This window comes from Bos taurus, chromosome 7 (assembly GCF_002263795.3).
Source record: "Bos taurus isolate L1 Dominette 01449 registration number 42190680 breed Hereford chromosome 7, ARS-UCD2.0, whole genome shotgun sequence".
Lineage (NCBI taxonomy): Eukaryota > Metazoa > Chordata > Mammalia > Artiodactyla > Bovidae > Bos > Bos taurus.
Window position 1 is genome coordinate 63,094,527 of NC_037334.1, and position 17,701 is coordinate 63,112,227.

At 43.7% G+C, this 17,701-nt stretch overlaps 1 protein-coding gene across 1 annotated transcript in view; it reads right to left on the bottom strand.

Moving 5' to 3' along the window:
• GLRA1 (glycine receptor alpha 1) overlaps nt 1-13,665 on the bottom strand; it is an 86,573-nt gene extending 72,908 nt beyond the window's left edge. The window contains 1 exon segment of the mRNA NM_174321.2: nt 13,382-13,665. Within this exon segment, the coding sequence (NP_776746.1) occupies nt 13,382-13,437 (56 nt within the window). The 5' untranslated portion in view covers nt 13,438-13,665.
• Between the last annotated feature and the right edge of the window lie 4,036 nt (nt 13,666-17,701).

Below are 17,701 nucleotides of genomic sequence, written 5' to 3' on the forward strand. Positions count from 1 at the left end.
GTTTCTTTGTTTGTACCACCTCTAGAAGTTAAGCTGTGTGAGAGCAAAGACCGCATCTCTTCTGCTCATCACCGAATCTGTCCCCCAAATGTAGGAAGATTACTAGTTTATGGTATAAAGTCAATAAATATTTTTTAGATAATGAAGAAATTATCCCTGCTCAGCCTTGCTTCCGAATGATGAAAGGCCCATAGGCAGAGCAGGACTGGGCTGAGTCTTAGGTCACAGGAGATAGCTGGCCCATCCAGTGTTCCTGAACTCCCCATCCTCCCGTTTCCCCTTTCTGTAAGCCCTTTTCCTCTGTCTATATCATCCTCTCTTGGCCCTCTTTGTCACCTGGTGTCACTAGGTGTCACCTAGTCATTCTTTATGGCCCAGTTTAAGTGCCTTGATTCCTATTAAAATTGTCTTCAACTTTGTACTGCACCACACCTGCCCCCCACCCCCCAACCCCAGGCAGAGTTATGTGTGCATTAGTTGCTCAGTCATGTCCAACTCTGCGATCCCATGGACCATAGCCTGCCAGGCTCCTTGTCCATGGGATTTTCCAGGCAAGAATACTGGAGTGGGTTGCCATTTCCTTCTCCAGGGGATCTTCAATTCCTGACCCAGGGATTGAACCTGGGTCTCCTGCATTGCAGGCAGATTCTTTACCATGTAAGCCACCGAGGAAGCCCCTAGGCAGGGTTAGTCAGATTCTTCTTTATGATCCCACAATGCTTTGCATGTGCATTGCTATCACTCTACATGTCTTTTCCTGTTGAATTCTTAGGGTGATTTGGCAGGGAAGGATAATTATCATTGCCATTTTACAGATGAAGAAAACTGAGGCTTAGACATCTTAAAAACAATCTTGCTGCAAGTCATAGAGTGGTATACCATCGCGTTTTGACTTCCCTGGTGGCTCAGATAGTAAAGCATCTGCCTACAATGAGGGAGACCTGGGTTCAATCCCTGTGTTGGGAAGATCCCCTGGAGGAGGAAATGGCAACCCACCCCAGTATTCTTGCCTGGAAAATCCCATGGATGGAGGAGCCTGGTAGGCTACAGTCCACTGGGTTGCAAAGAGTCAGACACGACTGAGTGACTTCACTATCTTTTCTTTCATACCATCACAAGTGGTTTAACAAGGATTCCGGAACATATTTGACTGATGGCAAGCCAGAGTTTTTAACTGCTGGGGTCAACTTAAGAATTATGCAATGACAGTTGGATTTTTATGAAGTCCAATCTTATTTTAGGGATAGAGAAACTGAGACTCAGTTACAAAGTCAGAGCAGGGCTTTCAGAGGGAGGAAAATTCTGCTCTATTCTCTAGGCTGTCCAATCGAGGTGGTGTGGAGGTTGACTCTTTTACTGAACCTTGTCACCCTCTTTGTCAGGAGGTATAGTTTTTCATATCCCAAGGCATTTTCAGTGAATTCCTCCAAGACCCTTCCCTTTGGGCATGATGCAGTCTTTTCTTGGCTCCTGTCAAGAGTTTTTCTCTTCTACTAGATGTTTTTGGTCACATCACAAAAACTGGCTCCAGTGAGGTCTGTGTTTCCTGCACAACTGAAAGCCATTTTCAAAAGTTTGCCTTGTCTTATGGAAAGGGGCCTCTCTGCGGACCCAGGCCCCAGTGGGAGGCAGCCATATGTGCAATGGCACAGATGTTTTGAGAAGCCCAGAGTTTGGACATCCTTGGCTAGACAGCAAGGATAAGGCTAAACAACTCTCTTCAATAGCTCTCGAGCCAGGGCTGAGCTGTATGTCTAGCTCACTCTCACTGTGACTCATTTCTTGGAGCAAAAAGGTGTCACTGTGAGACATAGCAGTGCATTGCATTGGCTGGTTGGAAGCCTTCTGGTCCTGGGCTTCAGCAGAGCCAATAAGAGAAGGATGGGAGCAGGTATATGGGGACAAAATAATTCAATTCAACAAGATCTGAATATCTAACATACATGAGCCACTGGGATAATACTGTCAATGAGGGGAATGGAGCAAGCTGAAAACCCTGGTGAGCACCTTTTCTTCATGTTGGCCTTTCACATGAACCAAGAAACCCATTAAGTCCCTAGTCTTTGAAGGGCTTATCGTCCAACTGAACAAGTAGAAGGGCACCCAAATGTTTGTAAGGCCACAGTGTGCGAACTGAGTGCTGAAGGTAATGCCTACATTTCCGAGGAGATTTAGGAAGGAGAATCCATGCCCAGTTCTGGGTAGGGATGGTGGCAGTCTGGGGTTGCTTCATGGAGGAAGTGTTGTTAGAGGTGGCTTGTGAGGTGTGGATAGGATCGGAGAGAAGTGGAGAGGGAATTCACTAAGGGCTTGTGCTCTGCTCAGAAAAAGTGCTTAAAGGTGACTGCATTTGTCTATTGGCAAAGTTTTCTCCATTTTTTAAGATGAGGAACTTGAGGCTCAGAAGGGTTGAGCAAACTGCCAAGATAATACAGCTAGGAAGTGACAGAGACAGGTTTCAAAAATCAAATGAACTTGAATCCAGAATTGGTGGGTGTGCCTTTCAGGGCGAAAATGAGGGAGGGATCTTCCTAGATTTAAGGAACGTTAGGGACCAGTGGGAGAAAAGTACAGAGATGAGAACAATGGGCATGTAACAGACCAATGAGAAATTCAATTGAGGTAGAATTTGGTTTGTGTGAAGTGAAGGAGCTGGAAATGGAAGTGGTGGCTGTTTTGTGGCAAGCTGAGAGTGGGGTCATACTCGAGCCTGGTGTTCTCAGCGAAGGGCAGCATAAATGCGCAGATGAATGAGATCCATCTGTATGTGTACTGACAAGGTATTGCTGGGTGAAAAAAGGCAAGTTGCAGAGCATAGCATTTAGTATAGCCCTATTTTTGTAAAACAGCAACAGCTCAGGATTGAGCACAGCTGTTAAAGACTCTGAGTCGCACGGCTTGGATTTCAGTCTGGCACTGCCATTTCTAAGCTGGGCGGCCCTAGGAAAATCACTAAACTTCTCTGTTTCCTCATCTGTAACTTCATCTATACCATGGGATGAATAATAGTATATCCTTACAGGATTGTTCTGAAGGTTACATGAGTTAATGCATATTCAAATTTTAGAAAGGCTTCTTGTCATTATCATGTTATTAAGATTATCTGGAAAGATGAATATTGAATTGTTAAGTGATTTACCTTAGGGAGTAGGACTTCTGTGTCTTTTAGCTTTAAGCATATCTCCCTTTGTGGTTTAAATATTTTATGGCAAACATGTATAATGTTTATAATGTAAACAGACAAAACAGCAAGTTTATTTCAAAAGTTAACATTAGGAGGTTGAGATGAGAAGACTTTATTTCTATTGTGTTTTTTTCTCCTACTGGCAACAGGCCTGCTAGTGACACATTCAGAATTGTCTCTGGTGTCCCTCAGATGGCTGCTGGGAATAGGTGTCTGAGACGCATTGTTTGGGTTTCCCACAGGCCTTGTCTAGAGTGATGCTCCTGCTTGTAAAGGAGAGCTAGCTTGGTCCTTGCTGCCTCTCCCCGTTCTGCTCCCTGCCCTCATCTGGGTATGTTTTCCTGGCCTAGAGGTGTTCTGAGAAACCCTCGGGGTCTGCTTTGGGAGCGGCAGGTCCCGAGTTTGTGGTGAGGTCTCCGATGCTGGATATTGGGGTGCCTCTCCAATCTTATGTACAGAAGGTGAAGGGAAACTGGGTATCCTCAATCCTGTGTGTTTGGAGGTTAGAGCATGAGGCTTGAAAAGGTCTTTGGTCTGAATTCCAGGGACTGGCAGTTAAAAAAGAAAAAGATGAGCCTGAGATTATGCTGCCTTTTTTCCTTGCCTTCCTGCTCAGTCATTCTCTCCTGTCATCCCCGATAGCTCTTTCAGTGGAGTGATTAGGGGACAAAGAAAGGCTGTACTGCAGGGACCCGTCTCTACCCTGAGACAGAGCTCTAACCACATGCTCTCTGCCCAGGGTGGAAAGTAGTGTAATATTCCTCCTCTGTGAAGGGTGGAGATTAAACACTCACATCCATTTATGGATGTATGTTAACTTTATATCTAGAACCACCTGCAGGAGATGAGCTTTTGATTATTTGAAGAAGCAAACTCATCTCTTTTTTGCCTCCATCTTCTTCCAGTTCAGTCTCCTCCCTGCTTTTCCTCCCAGGTTCATTCTTGGAATAACAGTGGCAATACAATGGTTAAAAGAATGTTTTGTGCAGTCAGACTTATCTTTGAATCCTAGCTCTGCTTCTTACGAGTTGCCTTACCTTGGGTAAACTACATAACCTATTTATGCCTCAGTTTTGTCACCTGTAATATGGGAATATCATAATACTTAGGTCTAAGGATTTGTGACATGAGGCACATGATGTTGTTAGCACAGTATCTAGCATTCAATGAACACTTGATAAATAGTAACGATTGGTATTGAGTGGTTGCAGTCAAGGCTGAGATGGAGCATCGTAAAGGAAGGAAGGAAGGGATACCCGCCTGCAGTATCTGTTAACGTAAATGATATGCTAGCTCTGTGCCCCAGCGATTCCATTTCTGTTCTTGTTATCTGCCTGGAAAAATGTCCTGTGTTCATTCACAAAGATGTAGGTTCACTGTGATTATTGCAGCACTGATTTCAGTGGAAAAATTGGAAAAAAGTAGAAATGTACATCAATACGGAAGTGGCTGGAAAACAGTGGGATATCCATAACATATGTTCTGCAGTAGCTAAAAGAATGAGGTGGAGATGTTCACCTCAACAGATAAAGCTTTCCAAGACATGCTGATATGTGAACAGAGTAAGTTGTAGAATCATATGGGCAATTTGATTCCATGAAATGATAGTATATATATTTCAATGAATAGTATATACAACTTAATAGATAGTATATATAGTTCAATAGATTTCAATATATATTTAAACATATGTATGTATAACTATTGAACTATATATACTATCACTTTGTGTGTGTATATTTATATATATGTGTGTGCATATATAATATATACATATATGAATAAAAGTTATCAAGTAGGTTACCTCTTGAAGAAATAAAAGCTGGGAGGGACCTGGAGATCATCATCAAAGGGGATTTTAGGTTTAAGTCTAATATTAGCATTTTTAAAAAATAGAACATATATATATATATAGTACAATTTAAAAAGGTTAAGAAGAGAGAAAGAAATACCTATCTGGCTAAGAATCCGAAGACAATGACTATCAAATCAAAACCCTGATGGGAAATTTCCAGCTCATAACCCCTGTGGCCCCCTGGTCGAGGGTGGAGGCTATTAGCCTGATAGCCATATCAGTTCACAGGGGCTGCAACTTTGAGAGGAATATATAAAGAGGGGTACCTATTAAGGAGGGCAGTGTATATACATGTTAGGGATGTAGATAGTCCAGCTGTAGGTTAGGGATATATATATATATACACACACACACCAACTTTAAGAAGAAAGAGGCAATGTGGTGAGCTAGGAGGAAGGAAGTTTGTATTTGAATCTGACATAACCCTGAGATTAACAGTGTGTCTTAAGGAAGTCACTTTTCTAAGTCTCGGTTTTCTTGACTCTAAAATGGGGATAGTAGCAACTGCCTTATATCTATTTTTTTAAGGTGGTTGGAAAGCTCATATGGGAATGCAGGTGCGAAACACTCTATAGACTGTGGAGTGCTCTTGTAAGAGAACCCAGCAAGTCTTCTGGCAGCCAGGGTTGCAGCAGCCTTGCCGCATTCCTCTGGAGCTGGGGAACGTTGCAGAACTGAGCGCAGAGCAGTAAACACGCAGCTCTCAAAGGCTGAAGATCTTGACAGTCACTCTATTAGATGTGTAAGATACTAATATGCTTTTTGGAAAGGATGACGGGTTAAAGGGCTAGAGAGGAAGGAAGGAAGGACATCGTTCTGATATCAGACAGATGACAGAAGGGACGGCAGTCTCTGAACATCTGGGGAGTCCTAAATAAGCCTCCAGTTATGCAGAGTTAATAGTACAATGTCCACAGGAAGACTTGTCAGCGAGATCATCCTTGGAGAAAGAAAGCACAGATTCCCTCCTTCTGATCACCTTTGATCTGCCTCTCCCATCAGTCCCTATAGACTCACTGCTGTGCTCCAGGGCCCCTTGGTGCCAGCATTCAAAGCCAGTTCCTCAGGTGCCCCTTCTCTTCATCCACCCATCACACAATTGTACTTCCCAGCTGTGTGAATGAGACTATTTGGTGCACTAGGATTACCCCCCTAGTTTGGAGATACAAATAGCTCCCTGAGGAACCCTTCTTAAGGTGCATGTTTGTGTTTATGAGGGAGCACAGCAAGTGAAAGGGTCAAAGGAAGCAAAGCACAGCAGCAGAGTCCGGGGCACAACGTGTTGTGGAAGAATAAGTTTGGGGGATGAGCACATTTGTGTAGGGCCTTGGGTGGGCTGGCATTCACTTTTGAGGAAGTCATTTGTTCTCTCCCCATCTGCAAGATAAATGGATTGGTCCATGTCCAGAGTCCCTGGTCAGAATGGTTTAGAGCCTTGTTATTCAAACCTGTGGTCCACAGAAGCAGAAGCATCATCTGGGGGCTGCTAGAAATGCAGGCTCTCAGGCTCCACCCCAGACCTCCTGAGTCTGAATCAGCATCTTAATGAGATCCTCAGGGGATCCACACACATTGAAGTTTGAGAAGCTCTGACTTAGTGACTTCGTGTTACCTTTAGAGATTTCTGGGTCCCCATCCTCAGAGATGCTGTTTTAGTTAGTTTAGTATGATGGTGGGAAACTGTATGCTTGACAAGCCCCTCATAGCTAGATGTGAGAGCTGTTGAATTACAGAACTGCCCCAAGTCTCCATGATTCTAGCAAAATATTCTCTGGGCGTGAATGGGTGGGAGATGGAGACTGGACTTCGCGAGCGAGGGAGCAGAGCCTTGTTCTCTAGGGGCCTGGGGTTGCCCAGTATACGAGGCAAGAGAGAACGCTGCCCATTTCACGGCTGGGATAATGACTGTCAGCAGCTCCCTGTTAAGATGGTAAACTCATTTAGCAACAGACACTGAAAAACAGCCGAATTCAAAAGCAGAGAGTGGTAATCTAATTGCACTGAATTAGCCTCGGGGGACTCGGACAATATCAACTTCAGAAAACCACAAAGGGATCCTTTATAAGGAGTTTCAAAAGCGTCAGGGCTTCAGCACCCCTCATAAGGGCTTGCACTACAAAGCATAAGCACTGTGCATAGAAGCCCCTCTCCCCAGCATCTCAGGGCATTGTTCCCTTCCAATGTGCTTTCTGAATGAATTTCCTGGCTGGCCTGATGGTGTTTTCATTTGTGGGAGGCTGAACAGGGAGTTGGTTCAGGAGAGACAGCTGGAGTTTAGGGCTGCGAGGCCTTCATCCATTCAGTCCTGTGAACACCATCTGTGCCTGAGGACTGGTCTGTGAACCAGTGAATTTTCTGGTGGTCTTTCTGGCTCTGACATTGTCTTATTTCTGAGGTCCTTCTCATTTCTTAAAGCCAGAGTCTTACATAACCAAGGTGATTTCCTTTTAATAATCCTTGGTCGCATATGAGTTTGTGTGTGTATGTGCGTGTTCATCGCCCAATTTATTATCCAAGCCATTTCAGAGAAGGAAAAGGCAGGAGTGGATGTGTATTTATGGCATGACTTGGAAAATTTACAGAGATCAGATGATAATTTGGAGATCAGGAGCCGGGGGAAGACTTGTCTCTGACCTGCATTTCATTTACTTTTCTGCAGCAAATTACAAATCCCAATTCACAAAAGTAGCTTGAATTCCTTCTACATCCCTCCTGGGAGGTGGATTTCCAGTCTCTGCTTGCATACCTCCACTGACAGGGACCCTCACTACAACTGAGGCAGCCGGTACACAGTTGACTGATCTGTCAGAAGGTTCTGAATTACATTAAAACAGAATTTGTGTGTGTGCATTAAAAATATATTTAATCTATTAATTCCAGTTCTTCTCTCAGAGCCATATAGAATAATTCAAATCTAATATTTCCCAAATGGGGTCCCTGAGTACCTAGAGGGTTTATTAAATAGTAATGAGGACTCAGAATCCATTTTAAACATTTCAGAGATTATCAAATTGCATATTTACTTCTGACAAGGCTCTATAGACTAACAAGAAAGCATCACACCTTTTCTTTTGTATTTTCTTAGGTTAACTCATTGTGGTGGCATTGCTTATCACATGATGTTCAGTATTTCTGGCAGTTTATCTTTGGTTAGTAAAGATGGGGAAAACAAGTTAACAATGGATGGGATTTGGTAAACAAATTTTTTAAAACTTAGCCTTATAGGGGAGGGAAAAACCTAAACAGAATCACTGACAAGAGTATAGACGCCTTTGGTCTCTTTCTCAGGCCTCTCTTCAGATCTCTGAGGATAATGATCAGACGTCATATTTTCTCATCATACAAAGCATTTTCTGGGGAAACTGACATATTTATGGAATCTGTCAATAATCATGTCTAGATTGGGATAGCTTTCCAGGAAGTGAGATTATTTATTATGGTCCTCAATTCTTTTAGACCTTTGAACGTGAATATAATTCTTATAATAATTGAAATACCCTGCTACCAAAACTGCTCTATTGTGAAGGAGATTGGGAGGTGATAATCCTTGACTGGCACAGGGAAAATTAATTTTAGAGACAGTGATTTGTCAATTCTCTTTATTTTATAGCTGGGGAAAGTGAGGCTGGAAAGGTCAGGAAACCCTCTCAAGGGCATGCCACTAGCTAAATTCTGGATCCTGGGTCTTCTACCCTTGAGGCCAAGGCCACTTTGCCTAAAGGAGCAGAGAACCTGCAGAATAGTGTCAAGATGGCCAGGCAGGAGACAGTGCCATCCATCTTAAAAATCATTCTGGCTTCTGCCAGCTGATGAAGGAAATAAAGTTAATGATGCCCACATAAATGTGATGCTGTCGCAGGCCGCGTGCACAGACTGTCTGAAGGGGAGCTCTGCGGGCCCTCTGACGAAGGAAAAAGGTATTTAATGGAGCTTTAAAAGGACCAGTGTCTCCCCTTTCTGCAAGGACAGGGACTGTGGCATCTATTAGCTCTGTCTCCCCTGCAGAGTGCCTAGTTTTGGACTGGGCACGTTAACACAAATAAATGCCTGGTGTAGGAAAGAAGGCAGTATCGTCACTGAGGTAAATTCAGCTTGAGCCTTTGTGGGAATGGGCCTCTGTCTTTTATGAAGACCTTATGTGAGTTGGGAGGGATATTAGAGGTGTCGGAGTTAATTGAGTGGATTGGTAAGAGAACTGAGTCCCTATGAAGGAAAGGGATTCATCAGAGCCATGCTGCAGGATAAGAGAAAAGCCAAACTCTCCAAGTAAGGCTCTCAAATCGGCTTTCCACGGCACCGCATGGTCGCAGCCTCTTTCATAAGGTGGTCTCAAAAATAAATTCCCTCCATTTCCCCTGATAGGTCATTCCCAGTTTTGTAAGTATGCAGAAGTTATGTGCTGATTCATGACTCCATTTACCAGGTTGACGTTCTTGTCCAAAATGTCCCTCAGGAATGAAAAACATGAGATTTTCTCTTTCTCAAGCTTCCTGAGCCCCCAAAGAGGGTAGACTGACATTTTGATTGGCCCTAAGGCAAAGTTGCCCAAGGGGCATCTTTCCTGGGGAAAAAGTCCTTGGCCTGCTCCAGAAGCTCCTAGACACTTTCCGCAGTGCCCAAAATGCAGCAGGTAAGATTTGAGAAGGAATACAACTATGCTACCAGGAGGGAAAGATCCAGGTTGTCATTTGCTCCTCTTGGCAAGCTTGGAGAACGGGAAGCCAGAAGAGCTACCTCAGAAGAAAGCTCATTTACCTTTCAGCTGGGTGGTTTTTCAGGACTGAGATATGAAGCAATCTGTTTACCATGCTCCTTTGGACCTCAGTGAGGTAGAGACAGCTTTCCTTCAAGGTTTCCATGACCTTTCTTAGCCAGAGAGTACCATATTCAGTACAAAACTCTGTGCAAGGAAACACCTATGGGTTGGCAGACAGAAGTGATAATAAAGGAAAGCTGATCATCTTTTGGGAAAACCACCCATGGGTTAGATGTGGTTTATCTCCTCTGCCTTTATTCTGGTCTCAAGCACAAGCTAGGTCTTTGTTTGCTTCACTCTTGTGCCTTTTGTGTTCCAGGGGGGCATTTTCTTAAAGAAAAGACTTTCCTCCTCATTACAATTGGTTCATCAGAGTCTTAGGTTAAATATTTGATCATTCTTTACCAGTGGTTCCCAACTGTGGGCAATTTTGTGCCCTCCTCCCATCCCAGACTTCTGGAGACATTTTTGATTGTCATGACTAAGGGAGAGAGGGTTATTGATGCCAAAGATACTGTTAAACATCTTAAAATGCATAGTTCAGCCCTCATATCACAGAATTTTCCAAAATGTTCAAAATGTCAGTAGTGCCAAGATCGAGAAACATGATTATATACCATGGATCTATTGAGTTACTCAGAAGATGAGAAAATATGGGGCTCACCCTGGGCCCTTTCCCAGCCATAAGCCAGTGTAAGGGCTCTGGGAATCAAATCAAGTTTCCTTCTACTTAAAAAGAGGTTGGAAAGGAATATGCTCCCATTAAAAACAAAAACAAAAACATATCTTTGCTTATTGCTTTTGACCAGTCTGGATATAAAGCCCCATCCCAAACTAAAAACAAAGAGACAGCATTTAGTTTATTGAATACTTGAATATCACTCATAGAATTTTAGAACCGCAGGTTTTTTAAAATATCAGGACAAGAACTTCAGCCAACTCACTTCATTTTACTTACAGGGACACAGTTGTAAGGACTGCAATGCTGTTTGTCCCCCTGTATCCTCTTATTCTTCCCCCTCAGTTTTTTCTAAGGCTTCAATTCCTTCTCTTTGTTGGCATGCAAACTCACTTTGCATGTTGTTTTGTTTGTTTTGCTGTCATTGTTGTCATTTTGCTGGTTGTGTGTGGATGCAGCAGCACTTCTGTCATCAAGAGCCTTTCCTTTCCTAGCCCCCAGATTTCCCCAGCAAGGTGAGCAGCTGGCCTTCATTTAATCTAAGGACTACCTGGGTGCCTGAGATGATTGGATTGGCTCATTGCAACATGGTACCTGTCCCCTGGGGGAGAAGGTGTTATTCACATGGAATCTGCTAGGGAACCAGTCTCCAATTACCTCTACATACATTCTCTTGAGCCCCCAGGTTTTAATGCTTCTGTATTTTCACCTAAACTTTAAAAAATGAGAGAGTAATGAAAATGCCAATTAGACATAGACAGTACTTTCTCTCCTTGTGACCTTTTTATTTTTCTCATCTCTCTGAAAAATTGCTGAGGGTATTTCCCTAGTTCAATTCTTATATTTCCTATTTTATGTTTCATGTTCTAAAACAACCTTTATTCCCCAAATAATGTAGCCATTTCTGTATTTTGAAAGTGCAACAGCACCGTTCCCTTCCCAGCTCTCCATAGTCATGACTCTTCTTTCCTTATAAACACATGGCATTATATCCCATATTCATTGTAGCTCCTGTCTGCCTTGTCGCAGGTAGGGGATGGAGATGTGGAGTTATGTGTCCTGATAAGCCACCACCCATAATTTAAAAAATTAACACAGTGGATTCCTAACCTTATCTAAATGATTACAGTGCCAACCTTTCAGACTGTCTCCCTATTGTGAAAGACAATGTCTGAGAGAAGAAAAATCAAGCATTACATACTGTTCAGCAAGAAAAAAAGGAGTTGGAAGGAAGGATGTGCTTGGTCCTATTAATTTGCACTTTAATCTCTCTGGTTCAATTCTGTCTCAGAAAGCCAAACAGAATCAATTTGCATACAAATGTTACCAAGTATCCCACCTCCACAGCATTTTCCACTTCTACTATGTATGTAGAAGAGAAAGAATTTGGTATTGTTCAGAGCATACTTCCTGCCCTTTAGCCCATAAAGTAGCTACATTTCACAAGGCCCTGGATTGTTGCACTTTTTAAATTTGATTCCTTGAGTATTTGTATTCTGAGCTATGGGCAGGACTATGGCCTATCAAATAATTATTTGAACTGGAGATTAGAAGCTTTAGCGTTGGGTATCTCAGAGAAGGAGAGAGGTCTTTTCTTCATCCCAAGAGAAATATATGAAGAGAGGATCACGTGTAGACCCTTACAATCTGGAGAGAGGTGTCATTAATTTAATAAACCAACCACTGGATTAATCAAACCAACAATTCATATGCAGAGTTCACTATAATGTAAAAATGAAAAAAAATCCAACAAGAAATATTTGCTGTAGATTTATGATGGGAGAGACTAATATGTGTTGGTTTACTTATTTTTAAAAATAACCTAGAGTGGATTTTTCAAGTGACTGTTAATCCAATGTGATGGTAAAACATGAGAGGCAGACGTCTAAAATGAAGAAGATTAATGATCCCTGCAGGTCATGGGAGAAGACTAATTTTTTTCAATTCATGTAAATGGAATTTATCATAACCATCTCTGAAGATGGCATGATTCACCCACTTACGAAAAGACTGTACATTTCAATGCTTCCTGAAGAGGTGATTTTTCACTTTTCACTTGTGCTAATTTAAGAATGCTAAGCCTATGGGCAGAAAATTTTAACCTAGGAGATGGTGGCTGGGGGAACTCATTTCTGAGTTGGAGATAGACAGAAATTAAAAAAACAAAACAAATGAGACTTGTCCCTCAGTTCAGGATCTGCAGCTAGCAAGCAGAGTTTGGAAAGATGAATGGGAGATAGGAGGGAGTCAAAGTTTCAAAAGAGAAATGTGTTCCGGAGTCTGTTCCTGAGTAGATTCCCCTCTGCACCCACGTTCAGAGCTTTACAACCTGAGGTCATAACGCTATTGTTTCCAATCACTGAGCCTCAGCAACAACCCCCCACCCCCACACCGCAGAAAAAGAAAACAACAACAAAAAAGGAGAGAAAATAATATGTTCTATGTCCAGTGGGTTCGAGTGCAACCTTCCCCGTCACCGCTAGTTGTCACTTGGCTCCCAGACGGGAGAGCTGAGATTTTCGGCACTGCGGTTAGAGAGAATGCAGTCCTAATTAAACTGAGTAACTCCTAAAGCTTCCCCTTAAAGTCCTCAGCCGAGTGAGAGTCAATATGCAGGGGGTTTGGGGGAGAGTGATGGGGCAGGGAGTGTAAAAGGCAGAAGGACAAACAAATCGCAAGAAACAGCTGCCAGGGCGGCCACTGTCTCAGACCTCCACGCACAAGCCAGACACCCTGCGGGCGGTTGGAGGGGGGGTGGAGGGACGGAGCGGGGGATGGAAGGACCCGATTGCCGCGGTATACAGCACCCTCCTCCCCCCCGAATGAGGGGATCACGGACAGAGTCAGCCTCCATGCTCCTTTCCCCCATTTCCATCAGAGCGATGTGGTCAGTAAAAAATTGCATACCTGAAGAATACAATGGTCTCCCAAAGGTAGAGTCGAAGAGTATTGAAGCTGTACATTTTTCAGGTCCTTGTGCTTTGTAGTCCACGAGTTATGGGGGCAAAAATGTTTCAAATTGGCACTTACAAAACCTGCGAGCGCTGCTGAAGAAAATAATCCAAATCCTAAGGGGAGGTGGGGAACAGGGGCGCGGAGGGAGAGCCCCAGGGGAAATCGGAGCAACGGGGCTCTAGGTACCACGGACAGAGGCAGCCTCTAAGCGTTTCAGCACCACGGAGAGCGTCCAGCCCTGCTTTTCAGGAGCGCGAAGAGTATTGCTGTTTGTTAAACTCCAGCGTGTCTGTTGGCTCCCTGCGGCGCTTGGGAGGCACGTTTGGGGGTGGGTATATTTTCTTTTTTACCCCTGTTTTTCTGTTTAAACGGCCAGCCCCGTGAAAGGAAAAAAAAAAAAAAATCTATGGAGATCAGAGCGCTGGCCTCGGACCGTTAGATTGGGCGAGCATCCTGGGTAGGGAGATCAGGGCTTTATGCCCCTGGGCTGGCCTGAGGGGGTTAGGGGCTAGGGGAAGCCTTCAGTTAAATCCCGGAGAATGTGCCAGGCTGGTGCATCACCACCGAGTCCCGGAATCTCGTTACCCTGCCTGCGTACCCGTCTGCTGTCGCCTTGCGATCCCTGTTCTCTGGTCCCCGCCGAATAAGTTATGATCGCTGCAGAAGAGGTGTCCCATTGCTTGGGGCTGCAGACGTGAGAGAGCTCAGGGCAAGTTTCAGGGGCTGCCGGGGTCCATGGCGACCCCGCGGGGCTCAGGAGCGCAAGGCTTCAGATGCATCTCGGCTTTCTGAGCTCGCCCATCTTCCTCAGGCCAGGACTCCTTCAGGTCTTCAGACTTTCTTACTGCATTAATTTAACAAACTGGCGGCGTGGGGGATTGGTGGTAGGGGGGTGGCGGGAGATGGCTGACGGGAGGGGGTGGAGAGAAAAAAAGGGGGGAAAAACTCCTTAGTATCTTCAAACCCTCCCACTCGAAGCGCTCATTGGCCCGTGGCTGCGAAAACCAGATCTTTTCCCAGTGTTTGGCCAATTGCGTGTTAGACTCTGGATTGAGTTTAACGCTTAGAGTGCTGAATGAGATTCGTGTCTCCCCTCTCCATTGCAGGCTGGTGGTGGAGTGGGGGAGGTTATGGAGTTAATCTCTCGAGGTCTTTCAAAATATTGCCTTTATTTTTAAAGACTGTAGTTGTACGTTAGTGAAGCAAACACCACGGGTCCCAGTTCAGACGTGACTTTGGGCTCAGTTTATCATCTTGAAAGGGAAGAATTGAACTTGATCTCTGAGTTTCTTTAGAGCTCTGAAGTAGTGTGGTTTGGCTCCACCAAAAAAAAAAAAAAAAAAAGAAAAGAAAAAAAAGGAGAAGGGAGGAGAGGTTTCAGAAAGAAGTCTGATCCATAAAGGAAGATTCCCCACTCCCTCTCTCCTCAGGACCACTGCAGCAGGAAAAGACAGGACAAATTCCTTGAGCGGTTTACACAGCCGAGAGGGAGCAGTCCTGGCCTCACTGCAAGATATGTCCTCTTTCTACTGGGCAGGAGACAGTTTTATTTACATTCATAAGCTTGGGGAACAGAGCCTCAGAGAGCTGCGGCTTGCTACAAAATAATAGTAGTGCCAAGTTGTACATACAGGTATCCAGTACTTACTGCTCCCATTCTCTGTTTTTTCCTTCTTCCTCCTGCTTCTGTTTCCCCAGCTTATTTGAATCTCAGAAACCAGCTATACATTTCACTCTAGAGCCCAGCTGGGGAGGTGGAGTTAATCAGATTTTCTCCAAGCTATCGGACTTTAGTGGATTAATAGCCTCTGCAGGATTTTCTGGCTGATTTGAACTGGCTGGGACACTGGGGTCTCTCTCTCTCCCAGCCTACTGAAAGGAGGTAACCCCTCCTTCTTACCTAGTAGCTTTAGGAATTCCTTCTTTTGAGTTTTTGGAGGCTGAATAGCCTCCAAAATAGCCTCAAAAATTCTCCCTAGAATAGTTCTTAACAGCTTATTTCTCTCCAAGCTCAGGCTTTCTCTGAGCAAAGAAGTCTGGAAAACTTTGTCCACCAGTCTCCTATCAGCAGGGATTCGCCCCCTACTTTCCACGCTGTTACAGCACACCCTTCATTACTTCCTTTTCTATTGGCTCCCTCACACCAGAACAGTGATGAGTTGTTTAGAACTCCCATGAAATTCTGACTAGTGACTGAGTAGGAAATTTTGCTTTGAAGGTGAATATTCACATGAGTCTGATACAAATTTATATTGTCAGTCTGTTATCTATCTACTCCTATCTATCTATCTATCAGTAACCTTGGTTAGTATGCCTTCAGTGCACCAGGCACTGTTGTGCACTTCACATAATCTCATTTACTTCTTACAGTCATACCTTGAAATAAATATTATCTTTGTGAATGTGTTTCTATACTTCTTTATGTGCCCACCTTGAGTTTGCTTGGAAAAGACAAGCACACATATTTCTGTGGATATAAACTGGCCTATCCCACCTGCCTAATTCTGAAGTGAATGTGAAATGTATATGTGTATTTGTACACTTGGGTTTGTGAATAGGTTTCTGTCCACATAGACGTATATGTTTGTATCCATCTGTGTCATTGCTGTGCCCGTGGAGGTACTGAAGTAAACTGTGAGCTGGCAACTTTGTTTTTGCTCCTGACCTGGCTAGGAAGCTGCAGGCAGGTAGGGATGCTGTGTGTACAGTTAGTTTTTCTTTTCTTTTAGGAGATGCTGTGTGTGTGTGTGTGTGTGTGTGTGTGTGTGTGGTGTTGCTGTTTATGGGTGTGAATGGCTCTAAGACTGTGGCCTCTGCAGGAGATGAGAGTAATTATTGCCTGTTTTCTAGTAGGCTTCTGTTTAATGTGAGGCTTCTACTTTTATTTAACTAGCACACATAACCTGAATATGTGCCAAGCATTGGGGATGTAATAATACATAAGATAACTAGTACTTTGTACCTCTGGGACATATGGTCACTTCAGATTTACAATGGTAAAAGTTTCTCATTTTTACTTCATACCTCACATATTTCTTATGCCTTAAACAGTATACCCAGATCTTCCTGTCTTGTGTATGTCACTTTTGCAAATAAAAACCATGACCTCCATGGTCAGGGATTTTTGTTCTTATTTTCTCTCAGCTTTAAAAAGCCTGGATGACATTGGATAAATGACCAAACCTCTCTGGCCTAAGTCAAACAAAGATAGTCATGCCCACTCCTCTCCCAATAAGAAGCTGCATAGAAGCAATGGCATTCAAGTCTAATCTAGGGTGACCACCATACTCTGAAACAGAACTCTTAATGGAGTGGGATGGATTGGCTTCAGTTGATGGTCTTTTGCTATTGGTGAACATCCTTTGTAGCCTAAGTCCAGTACTTTATTGGTCCCTTATAGGCCCCAGTAGCCAGATTTGAACTCCTCCAAATATGACTAAATTATGACATGCACTGAGACCTTATTTTATTACTAGAGGAGACACATTCTTTCATTAACTCAACAAACACTTATTGAACATTTACTTCATGTCAGGCACTGCTCTAGACACTGGGTATACAGCACAGAATAAAACAGGTAAATATCCCTCTTCCATTGGAGAATATCTTCTAGCAGATGGAGACAGAAGATAAATAAGTAAATTATGATGTATTAGGCAATAATAAGGATTAAAAAGGAAAAAGCAGGGTAAAGGGTCAGAGACCAACTCTGAGATGGTCTTTTACATAGGGTAGTCAGATCACGTTTCCCAGGTAACACTAGTAAAGAATCTGCCTGCAAAGTAGGAGACGTCGATTTGATCCCTGGATTGCCAAGATCCTCCGGAGAAGGAAATGGCAACCCATTCCAATATTCTTGCCTGGGAAATTCCATGGACAGAGGAACCTGACGGGCTACAGTGCATGTGGCTGCAGAAAGTTGAACACAACTTGAGCGACTAGCAGCAGCGTTGGAGGACTGCAACTGTGGCATGGCAGATCAGGGACTGCCTTCTGAAAAGGAGATCTTTGAAAAAATGACTGAAGAAAGTGAGGAAATGAGCCCTGTGAACTTCAGGGAGGGGAGAAAGAGCTTTCCAGGCATCAGAAAGGCAAATTCAAAGGCCCTGAGGGGGGAGTATGCTTAGAGTGTGCAAGAAACAGCAAGGAGGCCAGTGTGCCTGGGTGGAGTGAGTGAAGGAGAGGGTGCCTGAAAAGAGTTTAGAAAGTAGTTAGGGACTAGATTGTATTCTACCTCCAAGGCATAGTAAGGACTTTGAGTTGTATTTTCAG